This window comes from Lepidochelys kempii, chromosome 3 (genome assembly GCF_965140285.1).
Source record: "Lepidochelys kempii isolate rLepKem1 chromosome 3, rLepKem1.hap1, whole genome shotgun sequence".
Lineage (NCBI taxonomy): Eukaryota > Metazoa > Chordata > Testudines > Cheloniidae > Lepidochelys > Lepidochelys kempii.
The window spans coordinates 68,417,217-68,437,227 of NC_136382.1; the positions used below are offsets into that span (position 1 = coordinate 68,417,217).

The 20,011-nt window shown below is 41.0% G+C and overlaps 1 protein-coding gene across 4 annotated transcripts in view; it reads left to right on the forward strand.

The window, feature by feature from the left end:
• Positions 1-7,342, forward strand: part of CFAP206 (cilia and flagella associated protein 206) — a 32,324-nt gene extending 24,982 nt beyond the window's left edge. For all 4 annotated transcript variants that reach the window (XM_073336625.1, XM_073336627.1, XM_073336629.1 and 1 more), the window contains 3 exons: positions 536-729; positions 2,494-2,637; positions 6,869-7,342. In XM_073336625.1, the coding sequence (XP_073192726.1) occupies positions 536-729; positions 2,494-2,637; positions 6,869-7,099 (569 nt within the window). In that variant the 3' untranslated portion in view covers positions 7,100-7,342. The remainder of the gene's footprint in view (positions 1-535; positions 730-2,493; positions 2,638-6,868) is intronic.
• Positions 7,343-20,011: the final 12,669 nt, after the last annotated feature.

The following is a 20,011-nucleotide window of genomic DNA, read 5'->3' on the forward strand; positions in this document are numbered from 1 at the left end:
TTTAATGGTAGTTCAATTTCCTGACCTACTTAGTATTGTCCTTTGGCATAAAAGAGTAATTAAATTACAATCAATCTTACACAGGAAATTTGCAGGACAGACATTTGCCTATATGTGCAACATAAATGGAAGGGAACATATTTTATATTAACTTGATAGATATGGATGATAAAGTCTGAGTAGTCTTTCTAGTTGTAATTTAAGCATGATCCAGACTATAATAATATCTAGCACTTTTCACCAGTACATTTCAAAGTGCTTTACAAAGGAGATAGATATCCCTCCTGGGGAACTGAGTGTGAGATGGTCATCATCAGTTCTGATGGTTTGTAGAAGCTGACTTTCACTGTATCTGATTCTACTATGTAATGGAGAGGATTTCTTAATTTTGAAAAAGGTTTAGATTGTAGGTTCTGTTACAATTCCAAAAGTGATGGAGTTAGAGCTGGTTGAGGGAAATGTATACTCATAATTATAGGAGCCCTGTGTGTTGAATGATTTATTGGTTCACTCTTGTTTTTGCTTTATTTGTTAGGAAATCCTGCTGTTGGAATTTTGAAACATAAGGAGAAATATTATGCTTTCAGTTCCAAGGAATCAGCATATGTTTTTGCCCAAAACCCAGATACATTCATTCAGTTGATTGGAGAAAAAGCAAAAGAATGTGCTGAACTTATTCAGCTGCTTGAGCTTCATCATCAGTTTGAATCCCTTGCTCCTTATTCACAGGTATTTACCGCTTACATCCCCTGTTGAATAGGTGATGTGACACTGACCTATCTGTCCTTTTGATTCACTGAAGGGTGCTGGGACCTGGTCAAACTGGAATTAGTGGGACATAGAAAAATGTGTTTTATGGAGACAATACTTTGTTTGAGGACATAGGTAATCCCCTACCCAGCAAAGAGAGTATGTGGAGATTCAGCAGATCCTACTCTTTGGTGTATAGATGAGGGGCATCACCTCAGGGAAATTGTTCACCCTTAAATTCTACATGTGGGAGTGGCAGGGCCATGGAAATTCAGTGGTGGCAGCATTCTACCATCTTTGGCCCAGAGAAATTCTGTGGATGATGTTTCCTGTTCTCCCTTTGTAGGAGTAGTTTGTGTAAGGGAGGAGAGGGCCCTGTGTAATTAAGCATTGTAGATAAATATGAGAAGCTTGACTTTATCAGCACAAGTTGGAGACTATTTGTCCATCCCTATATATTGTAATAGGGAAAAAATGTCATTTCGGGAGAGAAATCATAGATTATATTTTTTTAAATTTTAGTGTATGGGTGTTAACATTGGTGTTTTGGACAAATTCCAATTTGGACAACTGTGTTCTGCTTTTTAAATTCCCCCTGCAGTTTCAGTTAGATATTGTATTCTTCATTTAATTGTCCTGTGTATTGTTAAACAGGTGTTAGGATTTATCCCAGAGGTAGCTACTTTTCAGCACCCCCTGCATAAATTTTGTACAGTAACTCCTCACTTAAAGTCGTCCCAGTTAACCTTGTTTCATTGTTATGTTGCTGATCAATTAGAGAACATGCCCTCTGCCTTGGAGCTGCTCCGTGGAGCCTCCTACTTGCTGTGCAGAGGTGGGGGAAAGAGGGGTGCTAATGTCAAGGTGTCCCCTCCCTCTGCTCCTGCCCCACGCTTCTGTCCCCCATCTCCACAGAGCAGTGGGGGGACATGACAGGGCTCAGGACTGAGGGAGCGTGCTGGCAGCAGCTGCTGTCTCAACATGCTGATCTACTTAAAAAGGCAATGTACTTAGAGTTAGGTCAGTATACTTAAAGGGGCAATGCACGTTTCTCTCTTACACACATGGTATGTGTCTCTGCCTCTGTCTGCCATGCTGTCTTCCCTCCCTCTGCCTTGTAGAGTGTGAGGCTACATTAACAATGTGTTAACACTTGAGGGCTCAGCTGAGTGCTAGTTCATCATTTAGCAGTAAGGCATTCTCTGGGAAATATCCCACCCTCTTCCACCCTCTGACTTTGTCACCTCAACCAAGCTTCACAATCATCATTGCTGTGTACAGTATTAAATTGTTTGTTTAAAACTTATACTGTGTATATATATGTGTGTGTGTGTATATATATATATATAGTCTTTTGTGTGGTGAAAAATATTTGCCTGGAACCTACCCCCACCCCCCCATTTACATTAATTCTTATTGGGAAATTGGATTCGCTTAACATCGTTTCACTTAAAGTAGCATTTTTCAGGAACGTAACTACAACATTAAGCGAGGAGTCACTGTATCTTAGTTTAAATCTGTAAAGTATTTTAGTATCCTCTGGAATGACAGATACTATATGAACATAAGATGATTATTAACCACTAATTACTAATAGACTTTTATATTTTGTATTCAAGTCTTTAAAACTTTCAGTATTCTTAGATTCCTGTTCGTTTAAAAAAATACGGTGCTGTGTCTACATGTCATTTTTTCCCCTGTGACTTATGGATTCTCCTACTAAATACCTATATCTTCATCCAGGTCAGAAGTGGAGACAAACGTTCAATAAAACCAATTACCAAATGTGACAGCAGTACTCAGACTGACACCCATATATTGCCTCCAACTATTGTGAAGTCGTATGAGTGGAATGAATGGGAACTGAGGAGAAAAGCCATAAAATTGGTTTGTATCAGTATTATCTGGAAAATTAAGCCTTTCAAAATTTGGCATGTTTGGCAGGAGGTCAAACTAGATTATCATAATTATTATCCCTTCTGGCTTTAAAATCTGTGAAGAGACAAGTTCCTGTAATCATTTTCTATCTGAGCTTATTTCACCATATTTCATATTCCTGTTTCAAAAGCTTTCCCCCACACCAAACTTTTGTTTGTTTTTGATTTGAGCAATATTTTCCTCGCTAGATCCATTGGTTCTAAAATCTCAGGCACTCTTTTAGGTTGTAAGAGCCTTTCAAATAAAAGTGAATTTTTAGGGTGCTACTCTGTACTAAATAGGGTGACCAGACGTCCCGATATTTAGTTCTTGTCCCGCGTCCCAACTGACGCCATTTGTCCCGATATTTTGCTTTGACGGCACTCTGGCTTTTTTTTTTTTTTTTTTGCTTGGGGCGGCAAAAAACCTAGAGCTGGCCCTGGCGGGGGGTGAGCCTGGGCTGCCCCCCCATGTGTCCCAATATTTTGTTGTTGTCATTTGGTCACCCTACTACTAAAACAGCTTAACTAATATAAATAGCGTAACCATTTGGAAGTAATGTGCTATATCTTATTTTTGTAGTACAATGATACAAAAAGGGCTAAGATGATTTTAAAAAAAGTTACAGCAAATGAAGCTGTATACATTAATAAATATAATACCACCAAGTCACAAGAAAAAAAAGTTGGGGTAACTGTAGTAAAGTGTGGGTAAAAACGCCACTAAGAGATTATAAAACTACAGAGAGTGAGTTGAAGAAAATATCGTGCATGGTTGTATAGATGAGAGAATCTGTAATAACGGTCTCTTGTATATGAAAATGTGTATTGAGCTTTTTCTTGCCTTTTGAAGTCTGATTTCAGACATCCAATGAAATGTGTATATTTTATAACACCGAGTTGATATTCTGGCCAATAACAAATTAGCTGACTGCCAGGTTTGCTCACAGCAACATTAACTTACTATCAATTAGGGGGCCTGATCCTGAAATGAGTTTTGCTTGTGTAGACCTATGTGGAAGTCACTGAAGGATTGGGGCCTTAATTTGTTTCATAGTAAATTATTTTTCACTTTGTCCCAACTTCTTCCATGTTGACTCACATCATCCAGTTTGCAATTTTTTTGTGCATATTTTGCAGAGGACCAATTCTGAGATGTAAACTAGCACAGCAACAAAATAAATGCATTTTTTGTTGTATGTAGAATGTTGAGGCAGGTTTTTGAGGTATCGTCACTTAATCTGTAGAAGTATATGGCCTGCTGTTAGAAATTGCAGGTATGTCCTCAATATTTTGGCTGTAAATTAAAAAAAAAAACACCCCGAACAATAAGTACCTTTCAAATAAGATTATTTTTTCTTACAATGTGCACTGCATGCTATGGTTTCAATTGTTATACGATGGTCATACAATGTTGGGGTAATATTTTCATCTTAAATCTGCACAGAAGAGCTCATCTCTGCTATTCTGCTCATTCTACCTACCATGAACTCTGCACATGTCATGTAGGGAGAGCAGACTATCAGAGTAAAGATCCACTTTGCGGAACTGAAAATGGAATTTTATCAATCTTGATTATCCATCAGTTTGTGTAATTGGTTACTGTTCTCCCTCATAGCATTATCCTTGATGGCAACTATAAGACCTTTGTTTCCCAAATTGTATTTTGGGACCTTGGTTTTAAATTGTATTTTAAAATATAGAAAGATCAACTCAAATCCATTAGAGCAGTAGACACAGACACTACCTCCTCATTATATGTTACCCTGTTACCGAGGGTTTTTAGGACCCAAAGCAGTGGTAACTTAATTGTTTTATTTTAGGCAGTGTTAGGAATAAATTATTGGGAACACAGCTGAAAGATTGATCTAAGTAAGCATGCTTTTATTTAAAACCACTATTTATTAGTTTTAAGCACATATAAACATAAGCAATAGGTTTAGAACATTTAAAAAAATTATTTAAAATTCGAGATGGTGTTGAGTAATTAGTAGCAGGTCAGCGATGGCTGGTTGCTTTTTTGCCAAGAGTAAGGTGTTAGGAAAAAGTTTTTCAGGATAGCTTTAGAGAACAGTTTTAAAGTACATTTTTCATTTAATTTTCTTATCATTAATTGTTATCAAATATATAGCTTATTATGACTTTTATTGGGTTGGTTTTTAAAATTTAATAAATTATTAATAAAATATTTTAATACTTTTAGTTATAAAAAGTTTTTGTATTAAACACACTTAAACTTATGGTTTTTAATTAGTTATTTATTTTTAGTTTTATAATTGGTTGGGGTTTTTTTAATTTTGATTAGCAGAAACTGCAAGTCTGCAGCTAGTATTTGATTTTGCCTTCAAAAGTCCTGCTTGTTCAAAATAACCCTTAACTATGTGGTGTTTTATTTTATTAATTTGTGGTGGCTGAGTGCACACAATATGGCTAGTTAGTTTGATCAAATTCTGGAGTAACATACCCTTTAATTCAAGGGTAATACTCCCCTCCTTAAAGGTTGTATATTTTTAATATTAAGACATATACATATGTGTAATAAGTTTAGTGGGTTACTCGTGAAGGCTGAGCATTAGGCTCAAGGCTTTTAACTGAGACTGAGCAAGAATTTTCTCGCTGGCACTTTTAGATTTTATCCCTGATTTTGTCTTGTTAAAGACCATGAACTTATTTTTGGGGAGTATCTGTGGTCTACAGAACCACTGGCTTTGCAATCAATTGATTTTTTTTTTTTTAATTCAGCACATCAGTGCTAGGAATATAACAACCAAAGCCACCTGAAACATTAGAATTACCACAATTGGATGTAAGGCCAGATTAAGAATCCCGGTTGCCAATTAAATTTATTTTAATGGGTACAGGCATTGCATTAGAGTATAAGGTATATTTTTTATTTAATTGTCTGTATTTTAATTTATGCATTTGAAATTTAAAATTACATTTTAATAGCCACAATTTGATAAAAACATTTATTTTTATGGTAATTATAGATTATATTGTGCACATAATTAATTGTGAGCACAGGACATTAACTTTTAAGACATATATAACTAGTACCCACATAAACAATTACAGATTTATGTGCAAAGGGATTTATGGCAAAATGGCATTTTCTGTGTTATTTTTAAATATATATGTTGTTGCCATAAAGCATTTTTGGTACATTTATATTTAATTTTAGGTTTTTTAAACAGGTTTTTAATTTTATTGTTTTTTATATGGGGGCTTTTTATGGCCCATATTTTATAATTTATGGGTTTTATTAATATTGAAGCCTACAGCCATAATAGGAAAATTTTATTTTATATTTGACATTAATAAAATAAATGTAGTAATTTTTAAAAAATGTTTGATTAGAAGTAAAATGTATCATTATTATTTTATTGACATTAATAAAATAAATGTAGTAATTTTTTAAAAAATGTTTGATTATAAGTAAAATGTATCATTATTTTATTTATTTATTTATTTATTAGGATTGCAAATTATTTTTAGTTTGGGTGGAACTTTTTAAAATAATACTTTTAATTTTTAATGGGAGTATATCATACCATTTCACATTTATTTTTTACCATTTTGATCATTTACATTTGCATACATGCCAGAGCCAAGGAAACATTACTTGAGGGCACCAACAGCCTGCAGGAGGTGGAGGTGGTCCTTTTGGGGGGATTGCTTAATTCCAAAATAACAACCCATGTTATGGTTTGTTTCATACAGTCCAACAATAACAAATTTATGCCATGTGATTTATATTCTTTTACATCAATACTAATATTAAAAGTTCATTGGAAGGAGGAACAAACTGACAGTTGATTTTAAATACCTGGCTCTACAGTATGAAGAACTCACAAAAAGCTTTTTAGTAGCCTTTTCCACAAAGGTTGCCACAGGAGATTGGTGCTAAAATGACATATTCCACAGTTATGGATTTGTAAAACTTGGGGGCCATACATGTAAAAGAGAAAAATATGCATCATTGTAATCTATAATACTTCCATTTCAGAGAAAAATTATATTTAAGAATAAAATCTCATAGACATTAAGGTCAGAAGGGACCATTATGATCATCTAGTCTGACCTCCTGCACAATGCAGGCCACAGAATCTCACCCACCCACTCCTGTAATAAACCTCTCACCTATGTCTGAGCGATTGAAGTCCTCAAATCATGGTTTATTCTGATTTTGTTTTCATATTTAGGCTAATTTGCGTAGGAAATTAACTCACTCAGTGCAGACTAATCTCAGTCATATGAGAAGAGATAACTCCACCCAAGTGTATCTGCTAAAGGATTTTGGCACACAGACTAGACTTGACAATTCTAGCAACGTACCCAGGCCACAGATTTTCCTGGCAGGTCTCCGAGGAGGATCAACCCCAACTACATGTATGGTCAAAGTGAACTTAACCAGAGCAGTTGATGAAACCTAAATGAAGTTTAAAAGGAGATATACTAAAGTGTAGTACATGTTTTTTTTAAAAATCCAAATAGATTTCTGAAGTAATGTATAGTAAGCTGAATTCTATGTCCATTGATTCAAAGAGCTGTTGTTATACTTCATGGTTTCTGTTAGGAGCAGCTAAATGGCATTAAGTGATAATGATTATAAAAAGCCTGAAACATCCAATTTAAAAAAAGTAGAATCCAGGCTTGGCTGTAAATTCTGAATTAAACTGGCATTTCTATGGAAGTGTGCGTTTTTGGAATCCTTTAATGTTTTAATACCCTGAGTGCACATCATAACACTACCCTTAAGAGCCTGGTCTTTGAACTTTGATTATATTGTAAGAAGAATACCTGTTATGAGTTAGAGAGATCAAGAGCTAGATTCACAAAGGGACTTAGGTGTTGCAACATTATGCCTGGGTGCTTTGTTGCCGAGTGGAATTCTCAGCTCTGAGTTAGATGTCTGCCTGATGTCAGGTGTTGTATGGGGAGAGTTAGGTGCCAAAGGAAGAGATTTTCAGAAGCCAGCAAGCTGAGCCATCTAAATTAGCCAGAAGTGAAATGCAGAAGGAAGAGAGAGGGTGTAGGTCCAGATTCTCAGAGGTATTTAGTCCCTTATTAACTCCCATTGATAAGGGCCTTAGGTTCTGGACTGAAGTACCTCCCTCTACCCTGGATTCTCAGCCATGATCTTTGGAATTGGGCAACTAAGCCAGATCAGTCCTTTTTCACGAAAAATGAAAGAGAGAGATGCCGCTGTTCCATGATAGTCCAGTGGTTAGGGCACTGATCTGGGAGACTCAGATTCAAATCCTTCCTTTGCCTGATTTGGAGCAGGAATTTGAATCAAGCTGGCCCAGGTGAGTGCCCTAACTACCAGGCTATTGGGTATTCTGGGCTGAGCCGCTCTTCAGCTCTTCTGATGAAGCTTTTTCACTTTGTATAAATAATTCGGTATTCACTGGGCTAGAGCGAGAGACTGACTCTATCACCCAGTTGTTAGGGCACTCACCTGGGATGTCAGAGAATGAAATTCAAATCTGTGCTCCAAATTGGGCAGAGTGGGGATTTAAACCTGCATCTTCCACATCCCTGGTGAGTGCCCTCACCATTGGGCTATTGGGTATTCTGGGAGACACTTTCTCTCTTGCTGGCTTTTTTGTATGTGCTGGGCCCACACCTACAGGATTGGGGAACATGGGCAGAGGAAGGTCTAGTTTGAGAATCTTGCTTTGGGCCACCAAAGCTTTCTCTTGCACTAGGGTTCCAAGATGCTCAATAGCAGTGAGGTGGTGTCAGGACATAGGTGGTTTTGTGCATGCCCACTGTCATAAATTTAGGTGCCATAGAGATTTAGGTGCCTGTCGGATTAGGTGGCAGTTGAGCAGTGGTATTGAGAATGTCAGTGGTGTCTAAATGGTAGATTTAGGTGACTAAAGAGGCAGATAGTGCCTCAGAGCCTTTGTGAATCTGACCCCAATCCTCTAATTTTTGTTCAAACAAAACTCTCATTGACATGAAGTAATATTAACTAGAGGAAAATCTCCTGAACCGTTTTTCTATAATCTTCCCTTTCTTGGTAGAATCACTGAGAATGAAATGATAAATTGGCTCCAGCAGTACCAGATCAGCCAGTGTGCTTGACTCTTCCTAATCAAACTTTCTCCTCGGCATTTTCCCACTAGAATAATCCACAGAACCATAGTTAACAGAGACTCAGATGTGGTGGTGTTCTCCCTGACAGCTATTACACCAGTTTTATAGGAATTCTAGCTTTCTAAGAGTTTTCTGTATTCAGTGACTAAATAGTAGTGAGCACACTAAAAATGACAAGTAGATAGTTGTAGACTTCATTGTAGCCTTGCAAAATTCTACTTTCCTGGTAACTTTTTGTTTTTTTACATCCAAGTAAAATATCTGTTGGGTTTTTTTTTTTTTCCCATCATGGTTAGGGCAGGCTAGTAAAGTATGTGCCTGGCAAATCAAATGCTCCTCATAATTTTACAATTGAATGAAAGTTTGTCTTTAATGTATGAGTCAAGATGCAACAACATCTTAACAATATATAAGGATGAAGAAACAGAAAAACACTTTTCAAGAATGTTGGGGCTGATCGATGTTTAACTCTTGTAAAATGTGTTGGGGTATTTGATTGTACAAAACCATGCTAAGTTTTTCTCTATCCTTTTGTTCATGTGCTGCATTCAGCTCCATCTTCAATGCTGGGCCATATAGGGAATAATCTTTTTAGAAATGTGTGATGCTGGCAGACCAGGTGCCAGCTCATGCCAAGGCCCCTAGGTCTCAAATGAACACTGACAAATGTATAGACTTTACGAAATGCTTGTAGGATGCTGCATGTATTAATCTCACTTATAATATTTGTATTCCATTTTATAACGTTATATTGAGTGCTTGCATTGTAACCCACTGTAACTGTGTAACTCACCAAACAGGAAAGAAGCATTAATTAATGTAAAATGCTGGCTTTCTACAGAAGGTGTTAGGTCCTGCCCACCAAATAAGCCAGTGCTTCTCAAACTTTTGTACTGGTGACCCCTTTCACATAGCAAGCCTCTCAGGGCGACCCCTCCAATAAATTAAAAACCCTTTTTTATATATTTAACACAACTATAAATGCTGGAGGCAAAGTGGGGTTTGGGGTGGAGGCTGACAGCTCGTGACCCCACAGGTATGACCTCGTGACCCTCTGAGGGGTCCCGACCTCCAATTTGAGAACCCCTGAAGTAAGCCATTGTGAAACATCAAAGAACAAAGACTTTGCATTCTTGTACCTCCCCATCCCCACCCCCATGAAGAGGAGACCTGCATACGAACTCATGCCATGAGTTTGAACTCTGGGAGCATAGGGGTCAACTAAAAAATTAGTGGGTGCTTAGCACTCACCAGCAGCCACCTTCCCCCTCCTGCCCACTGGTGGCTCCACCGATCAACACTTCCCCCTCCCTCCCAGCGCCTCCCGCCCACCACGATCAGCTGTTCCATAGTGTGCAGGAGAAGCTGGGGAGGGACAGGGAGGAGTGGGGAAGGGGCACGCTCGGGGGAGGGGCAGAACTGGGCAGGAAGGGACGGGGGTGGGGGCTTGGGGCGGGAAGAGGCAGGGTGGGGGTGGGACTTGGGGAAAGGGGTCAGGTGGAGGTGGGGCCTGGGGTTTAGTGGGGAGTTGAGCACCCCGTGGGCCTGGAAGAAGCCTGTGCCTTTGTCTGGAAGGAAGGGCATAAAAATCCCTGATAAGAAGAAACTGGATCTCTATGCTGCTTGGACTTTGGGAGGGCAAGATTTCTAAGCATAAGGAAGGGATCCCCATCTGCTTTGCCTGGGTTAGCCATAGCAAACAGAGCTTGTATATTACAGCAGCTTCTATTATCTTTTGGAGCCAAAGACAATAACTCATTTGTGTGTGTATGTTAATTGTTTTATCTTTGCAAATAGCTATAATTTTTTGGTCTTATTTAACAATTCTTTAGTCAGTTTATTATAAGATTGCCTGCAAGTGTTGTCTTTAGTATAAGATCTACAGTGCAACTGACCTGTGGTAAGTAGGCTGACCATCCGTCCCCGTTTTGGCCAGGACAGTCCTTTTTTTAACTCCTGTCCTGGCCGTCCCGACTTTTTTTGGCAAAAATGGGCATTTGTCCCATTTGCTTTTGCCAACTTGATCAGTTGAGAGGAGCAAAGAAGACAAATGCCCACTTTTATCAAAAAAGTGGGGTGCGGAGGAATGTGTGGGGAGTGAGCAGTAATGTCAGCCCCACAGAGCAGGGGAGGCAGTGCTCGGGTGGGGAGCAGGCAAGGCATGGGTAAGCAGTGACGCCAACCTTAGCCTTGCACGGGCAGGGTCAGGCAGGCCTTGGGCAAGCAGCGTAGCCAGCCCTGCGCGGAGGGCAAGACTCGGACAAGCGGCTAGGGCCAGCCCCACATGGGGAGGGTGGAAGGGCTCAGGTTAGTCCCACGCAGTGTCACGTTTTCCCTTTGGGAAATATGGTCACCCTCGGGGTAAATGACTGGTCTTTTGGGATTGGGAGTAACCTGAATATTGTGATTTTTGGCGTAAGGGACCGTCTATCAGAAAGGCAAGCTAAGGGGACTGTCTGTGACTCCACAGTTAGGCTGCTGTAGTGCCTGAAGAGTTTACATTTAATACTTGGTTGGTGAAGTCTAAGTATAGAACTCACAACCAGTTTGGGGTGCGTGCCCTGCTTCTTGACAGTCTGCCCTGAGGATGGCACTCATGCTCTTGAGCCAGTCCAGAAAGCTTGACATAATGACTTGGAGGGACTCAAATAGCAGGGCCTAAGAGGGCTCCTTAGTGTCCTTAAGATACAAGGTAATTAACTAGGCTGTTGCCACACAGACAATGGTTGCACTTAAAACTCATATTAACTCTCTTTCCACTTAACTAGGTTGAAAGTTAGATTAAAGATACCTTGCCTACATTTTTAAAGAAGAATGGGGCAAATCCATGTGAGGCACTTCCAAAAAAAAAAGAAAACGAAAAAACTGCCTGAGGGTGGAATAGTTTATGAATATATTCTCTCCTCCCTATAGAGGAGGTAACCTCTTTTCTTGCAGCCCCAAACCTCTTTTAGCCAGCACCATAGTGTGCTTGTCTAGGGCAGCCTGTGTGTGTTGCTTCTTTCTCTGTATGTTCCCAGGTGTGCTTCTCCTTCTCCCCCACAAATTTAGCCAAAACAATACCCAGTGAAGCCCTCCGCCCAGTTAGCTCAAATCCTGTGTGGACTTGCATATGCCTTTGTTTTAAGTAGGGACTGCCATAAAGGAGATTAACGGTTTCTATTTTAAATGAAAGACGGCGGTTCCACCCACCAGCATCAATAATGTTTTTCCCAACTCACAACACTATATAGTTTATTTTTCTTTCATCTGCACAATGGTAAATTATCTGGGTCCTAATTTTCAGGGTGCTGAGCACCTGCAGCTCTCATTAACTTTAATTGATGTTCAGCATCTCTGAAAACCAGCCACCTAATGCCTACATAGTCTGCAATTTTTATTTTAGTACTCAGTAACACTGCAGTAAAGAGACAGTAGCAAATGAACAGGCACAAGAAGGGCCAAGGCTAGAAGAACATGGTAAATAAGTAGATTATAACGGTCAGGTTTACCTCAGGTGGTGTTTATGTATTAAAATGTCAGCCTCCAATTAACTCTCCTCTCACCTCCACAGCTGATAGAGGTGTAGCGATTTCTGACTTCTTAGTCCAACAGTCCCCAAACTTCTGAGGGTCGTGCCCCCACCCTTACTCCTGTTCGCGTCCTGCAGCCCACCCGCCGCCCCTCCCCAGGAGATGGTGCTGCAGGGATGGTGCACTGGGGCGGGGGGCAGACAGGGTAAGGGGGATGAGGCTTTGGGTGGGTCTGGGGCCAGGGGCCGAGGCTGGGGATGGGAGTGGGGCCTGGAGCAGAGCCGTGCCGAGGCTGGGGACAGAGCCAGGACCCGGGGACACAGCTTGGGGGCATGACTGGAGCAGAGCTGGGGGTGGGGAGGCGCTCCCTCCCCACCCCCATGGGGGCTGGCCTGGGTCCCGCCATGCCTCCCCCTGGATGTTTCTCCATGCCCCTCTGAGGGGCACACCCCACACTTTGGGGACCCCTGTCTTAGTACATCTATCATGTCAGAGTGCTTTGATCTTCTCTTCCCCTGGCACAACTCTTTTTAAAAATTATAATAATTCTTTATTTTTTGTGGCTTATTCTGATGCCATTCCTAATTTAAGAACTGAAACTGTGAATGCAGTAAGTAATATCAGATTGTAAAGTAATAATAGGGCACTTTCAAATCCTTTTACACCAAGAAAAAATCAGTATATCTTTAATTTACCAATTCTGACAAGAAATGGTTGGCCTTCATTATAACCTGCAACAAAAATCTATAGCTATTTTTCTTTCCCTTCTACGGCTTCTTCTTTTAGAGAGGGTAGGAGTGGCAGTTATGATGTTGTTTACTATGTTGGTGCTGAAACTTTACACAGACTAAGGTGGGTTTTGTGATACTTAACTATTTAGAAATCACTTTGAAATCTTCAAAGAAAATACTCTGTGTAACATTGACCCAGCTTCCATCTTTACTGAGGCTGTCCAACTTCCGCTGAAGTCAACCGAAAGTGTAAATTATCACAATTGCCATGAGCTCAGAACATGAGATCAGAAGTTGCAGTTCTGCTGTGATGCATTTTGGGACATCTTCAGTGACGTTGGCATGGCCAGGTCTTTCTGTGCATTGCCACTTGCTAATAAATTATACCAGTTGGCATCCATTCTGAAAACTGGCCAAGCCATAATTGGCCTAGCAAATCTGAACATGTGACAACTGAATAATAAACATTAAAAATGAATTCAAAATACAGTTTATTTGCTATTTCATTTATTCCTGAATATCAGTTAGGAATAGGAGTTGCACACTTCAGCTGTGTACAGTTTGTGTTCAAGCATTTGTACTTATTTGGAGACCAGCAAAAATTAATTTAAATTCAAATGTTTATGGTTGAGGAAACACCCAAAGGGCAGTTTCACAACCAAATTCCTGTGATGCTCATAAAAACAGGTGTTGAATTCCAAAAGCTCAAATAAGGATTTTTAATCAAGAAACTGTCTTGGATAAAAATCGTGTTTATTTATACATATATAATAGCCTTTAGAACCATTAAACAGGAATGTCTTTACATAGGCCCCAATCCTCCTCTCAAAGAAGTAAATGGCAAAGCTCTTCTTGACTTTAATTGGAGTATGATCATGTACCCAATTAACTTTTTTTTTTAACATCCAGTATGCTCACATCTTTGTTATTGTAGGGCTGGTCATCATGGCTGGGAATATGGATTAATTTAATCTTTTCACTTATATTCATGTAAGTACAACCCTGAAATACAGGATTGTACTAAGTATGTGGGACAGAACTAGTGGTATGTTCGAACTGTGTGTCAAAGGTATGCTTCCAAGCTCATTCCACCTGAGATGGTGCTCTCAGTGTATAGTACAGATGTTCAGAATATGATCATGCAGTCTTTGCTGGATTCTTTGGCCTGGACTCCCTTTCAGTCATGTTCATATATACCCCTAGGCTCTAAGGAGATCCTTGGTGGGGCTCAGATGCCACGCAGGGCTGCTTAGGCTTGTGTGATGAATTGGGGCTATATCTGTGCAATTTATAAATTCTGAATGATACTGTGAAGATACATTACGAAAAACTGCTGTATTTTGAGTGCCTATATGTTTATAGATCCAGGGCCTGAAACATGTACACCCCAGACAGATGCAAAGGGAAATAAGGTTAATGATAGTGCTTAGACTTCGCAAAGGTTATACAAAAAAAGCAGCTGCATCCTTATAAAAATAGTTTAGCTGTTTCTTCTGGAGGAGCAATGGAAAGTTACCAGGAGGAAAACAAAACAGGCCAGATGACCAGGAGTGGCTAAAAATAAACACATAGGAGCCAGACAGGAAGAGGGAGTGTGTGGGGAAAGAGAGAGCAAGATCACAGAACCTGGGTAAGAGGGATCCAGAAGAGAGAGACCATCCAACATGTAGTAGCCTCAGGGCATCCCTGTCTACTTTTGTGAAACTAGATGTCCCTAAGGATTTTGGACAACCCAAGGGACTTGGACCCCTGCTCCAGAGGTGTAGCTAAAATTGTGCAAGTGATGTAGTTGCACCCAGGGTTCATGGCTATGGAGGCCCTACCAGACAGTGCAGCATTCCAGTGTAGTGGGGTTGTTACACCACTCATTCAAATTGGACCTGGCTGGAAGTTCTCAGGGCAGTGGGTGAGGGACTGGGGGGCAAGTTGTAGGTGAACTATTGGGTGAATGGGGAGTGTTTGGGAAACTGTGAGGTGAGGCATTAGGGGTGCGTGAGACACAGTGGGGTGGTAGGTTGGGGATAAGCAAAAGTTTAGATTTTGGAATCAGGAAGGGGGCCCCTAACCTGTTCTTGCATTAATTAGAGCCCTAGGGCCTTGTTACACCACTGCCCTGTCCAGAGAATGTGCTGGAGTGATGAGGAAACTGAGGCAGAGACATTGCATTTAGTGCTTATCTTGTATGAACTGTACTCTCCTGTGCTTTACATGATTAAATATAAAAGAGCATAAAGGTATTAGACTGTACAAAGTGTGTATGTGTGTGAGAGGGAGTTTTTTCACAACTGCTGTATGCTCCTGAGAAAGTTAAACTATGAATGGAAGCGCCACACCTTTTGGGTGGAGTCCTGTGAAAGGGGTTTGTTTAACTGGGGTATCTATAGGGAGGGAGTGCTGGACTTAAGGCAGGTGGATTAAGGAGCCCCATTTCTGAAAAGGGAGAGCAGACTGAGAGACTGTGCCCAGGAAAGGTGATAGAGAAGACCAGTGGAGGAACCAGTGCAGCAGCCTGCTGAGGCTTCAGAAACTTCATAGGAGATGTAGAGCACTCAGGGGATGCAAAGCACAGACTCTTGCATTCCCCTCACAGCAGGTGAAGTGCATGAGCAGGAGGGAATGATCACTAGGATCTTTGACATCTTGGTATCTTTTTGACTGTGGTAGTGATGGGGAATAAATGTTGGTACCCATTAAAAATAATCCCCCAAGCCCACCCTTGTGTGATGCCAAAATGAGCTGTCACTCAAAGTAAATTGTATAGATTGATTATATTTACCTCCTTTCTTTGATAAGTAATAAACTAGTTAACATTGATCAAGTATAATAATTGATAGCCCCAATTAAAATTAATGGGGAAGTTAATATCTCCCAGAGCTGTTATTCTAGGCTCTCTGCAAACTCAAGCAGATGTGACTGTGTCAGTTACTCAATTCACATTTTCAGGTTTTCCTAGAGACCACAAAATGAAAACTGAGATTCTAGGGGACCAGAAAGAGTTTGAGAGATGTGTTGGTAGGTTGTACCACTACATATTGCCTAGATTGATCCCTGATTCCAACTATCAGGCACTGGGAACAGAATTTTTGTGCAACTTCTTGCTTTAAAAAAAAAAAAATTCAAATTGAGCCCAAACCTAGAAGCATTCAGATAATAGACTTCAAACATGTCTTTTCAGTAGGGCTGTCGATTAATCGCAGTTAACTCATGCTATTAACTCAAAAAAATTAATCGTAACTAAAAAAATTAATCACAATTAATTTCACTTTTAATCGCATTGTTAAACATTAGAATACCAGTTGAAATGTATTAAAGTCTTTAAACTATGATTTGAGGACTTCAATAGCTCAGACATAGATTAGGGGGTTATTACAGGACTGGGTGGGTGAGATTCTGTGGCCTGCATTGTGCAGGTCAGACTAGATGATCATGATGGTCCCTTCTGACCTTAAAGTCTATGAGTTTCTAAATATTTGTGGATGTTTTTCTACATTTTCAAATGTATTGATTTCAATTACATCACAGAATACAAAGTATATTATTATTTTAAATACAAATATTTGCACTGTAAAAATTATAAAGAAATGGTATTTTTCAAGTCACCTCATACAAATACTGTAGTCATTCTCTTTTTCGTGAAAGTGCAATTTACAAATGTAGATTTTTTTTTGTTACATAACTACACTCAAAAAACAAAACAATGTAAAACCTTAGAGCCTACAAGTCCACTCACTCCTACTTCTTGTTCATCCAAAAGCTAAGACAAACAAGTCTGTTTACATTTACAGGACATAATGCTGCCTGCTTCTTATTTACAATGTCACCTGAAAGTGAGAACAGGCATTTGCATGGCACTTTTGTAGCTGGCATTGCAAGGTATTTACGTGCCACATATGCTAAACATGCGTATGCCCCTTCATACTTCGGCCACCATTCCAGAGGACATGCTTCCATGCTGATGGTGCTCTTTAAAAAAAATAAAGCATTAATTAGATTTGTGACTGAACTCCTTCGGGGAGAATTGTATGTATGTCTCCTGCTCTGTTTTACCTGCATTCTGCCATATATTTCATGTTATAGCAGTCTCGGATGATGACCCAGTACATGTTGTTCATTTTAAGAACACTTACACTGCGGATTTGACAAAATGCAAAGAAGGTACCAATGTGAGATTTCTAAAGATAGCTACAGCATTCGACCCAAAGTTTAAGAATCTGAAGTGCCTTCCAAAATCTGAGAGGGATGAGGTGTGGAGCATGCTTTCAGAAGTCTTAAAAGAGACTTCAGAACTGGAAACTACAGAACCTGAATCACCAAAAAAGAAAATCAACCTTCTGCTGATGCCATCTGATTCAGATGATGAAAATGAACATGTGTCAGTCTGCACTGCTTTGGATCGCTATCTAGCAGAACCCATCATCGGTATGGAAGCATGTCCTCCAGAGGGGTGGTTGAAGCATGAAGGGACATATGAATCTGTAGTGCATCTGGCATGTAAATATCTTGTGACGCTGGCTACAACAGTGCCATGCAAACATCTGTTGTCACTTTCAAGTGACATTGTAAACAAGAAGGGACAGCATTATCTCCTGAAAATGTAAACAAAACTTGTTTGTCTGAGCAATTGGCTGAACAAGCAGTAGGACTGAGTGGACTTGTAGGCTCTAAAGTTTTACATTGTTTTATGTTTGAGTGCAATTATTTTTTGTACATAATTCTACATTTGTAAGTTCAACTTTCATGATAAAGAGATTGCACTACATTATTTGTATTAGGTGAATTGAAAAATACTATTTCTTTTGTTTTTTACTGTGCAAAGGGAAGCTGCAAGAGCAGTCACCACCACTCTCTAGTTGCGCAGGTACATCGTTTCAGGCAGCTGGCAGAGAGGTAAATCACCACAGGGCTTGGGACACCCCAGCCAGTGGCCTCTACCCTGAGCTGGGATCAGCCGCTAATCCTGGCTGGGCTGGAGACAAAAGAGGACAGGACTTCCTCTTCCCCTGCAAGGAGTGGCTGGAGCTGTGTCAGACTTACCCCCAGAAACCTCCCCCAGCTGCAGGAAGCTCAGCATCCTCCGCTGTGCAGGGGGAGGGGTCACTGTACAGGGAGCTGCTCCCCCATCCGCCCAACCCCCATGCATCCAGACCTCCCATACCCAGACACCCCGCCAAGTCTCACCCCATACACCCAGAGCCCCCTAGCCCTGTATACGCAAACCCCACCCCATTGAACCTCAACCCCTGCACCCAGATCACCCCCCACTGAGCTTCCTGCACTCAACCCCCCCCACTCTGATGATTCCCAACCCCCTGCACTCCGAGCCCCCAAATGCAGACCCCCATGCCACTGACCCCCCATTAGCTGCACCCAGGCCCCCACCCCACCCCACCAAGCCCCACTCCCCCAGCACCCAGACCCCCCTGCTGAGACCTCCACACTCAGACCCCTCTGCTGAGCCCCAACCACTTTTCACGTGGAAGCCCCTGCAGAGTCCCATTGCCCCGCTCCCACAAGCCTCTGTGCATCCAGATCCCCCCACACCTAGACCCCCTCACTGAGCTGCCTGCACCCAGATTGTCCCACACAGAATCCTCTCACCCCACACCTAGATCCCCCCACACTGAGCCCCTCCACACTTGGATCCTGCCTGGTTGAGTCTGCCTGCCCCACACCTAGTATGTTATACTTATAAGCAGCACACGGGATCTTTATAAGGAAGAAGGCAGCTCGCTGCATTTATTGAGAATACAACAGTTAGCATATGCTTTTCAATCTCTCTCTCTCACACACACACACCATGCACACAGTCCTGCCAGTTGATGTTTATGGTTACCAGTCCAGAGTCTGGATCAATCTAGTGGCCAGCCAGATTGGTCACAGAGGGGAGCAGGGCTCTGTCAGTCGGGATCCGATGCTCCTGGATTGTAGCAAGACGAACCCAAAGTCTCATAGTCAAGCACCCTGTTCTTATAGTCTTTTTTCTCTGTTGAAGTCTATGGATTTTGCTGTGTCAGTGTGTGACTGGTTACATCTTAATTGGTGTATTGTTTGATGTAAACATTCCAATGCACCTCCAAGAGGGTTATCCTGTCCTGGTTCTGATTTAATCAATTGTCTTTAGGGGTACCTGCCTTCACCTCAGGGTCGTCAATTTGCCCTTTGCCAACTGTGCTCACATATCTATTCAGGGGACACCATCACAGGGCCTAATAACATCAGCCACACTATCAGAGGCTCGTTCACCTGCACATCCACCAATGTGATATATGCCATCATGTGCCAGCAATGCCCCTCTGCCATGTACATTGGTCAAACTGGACAGTCTCTACGTAAAAGAATAAATGGACACAAATCAGATGTCAAGAATTGTAACATTCATAAACCAGTCGGAGAACACTTCAATCTCTCTGGTCACGCAATTACAGACATGAAGGTCGCTATCTTAAAACAAAAAAACTTCAAATCCAGACTCCAGCGAAAACCTGCTGAATTGGAATTCATTTGCAAATTGGATACTATTAATTTAGGCTTAAATAGAGACTGGGAGTGGCTAAGTTATTATGCAAGGTAGCCTATTTCCCCTTGTTTTTTCCTACCCCCCCCCCCCAGACGTTCTGGTTAAACTTGGATTTATGCTGAAAATGGCCCACCTTGATTATCATACACATTGTAAGGAGAGCGGTCAGTTTGGATGAGCTATTACCAGCAGGAGAGTGAGTTTGTGTGTGTGTGGGGGTGGGGAAACCTGGATTTGTGCTGGAAATGGCCCACCTTGATTATCATGCACATTGTAGGGAGAGTGGTCACTTTGGATGAACTATTACCAGCCGGAGAGCGAATGTGTGTGTGTGTATGGGGGTGGGGGGGTGAGAAAACCTGGATTTGTGCTGGAAATGGCCCACCTTGATTTTCATACACATTGTAAGGAGAGTGGTCACTTTGGATAAGCTATTACCAGCAGGAGAGTGGGGTGGGAGGAGGTATTGTTTCATGGTCT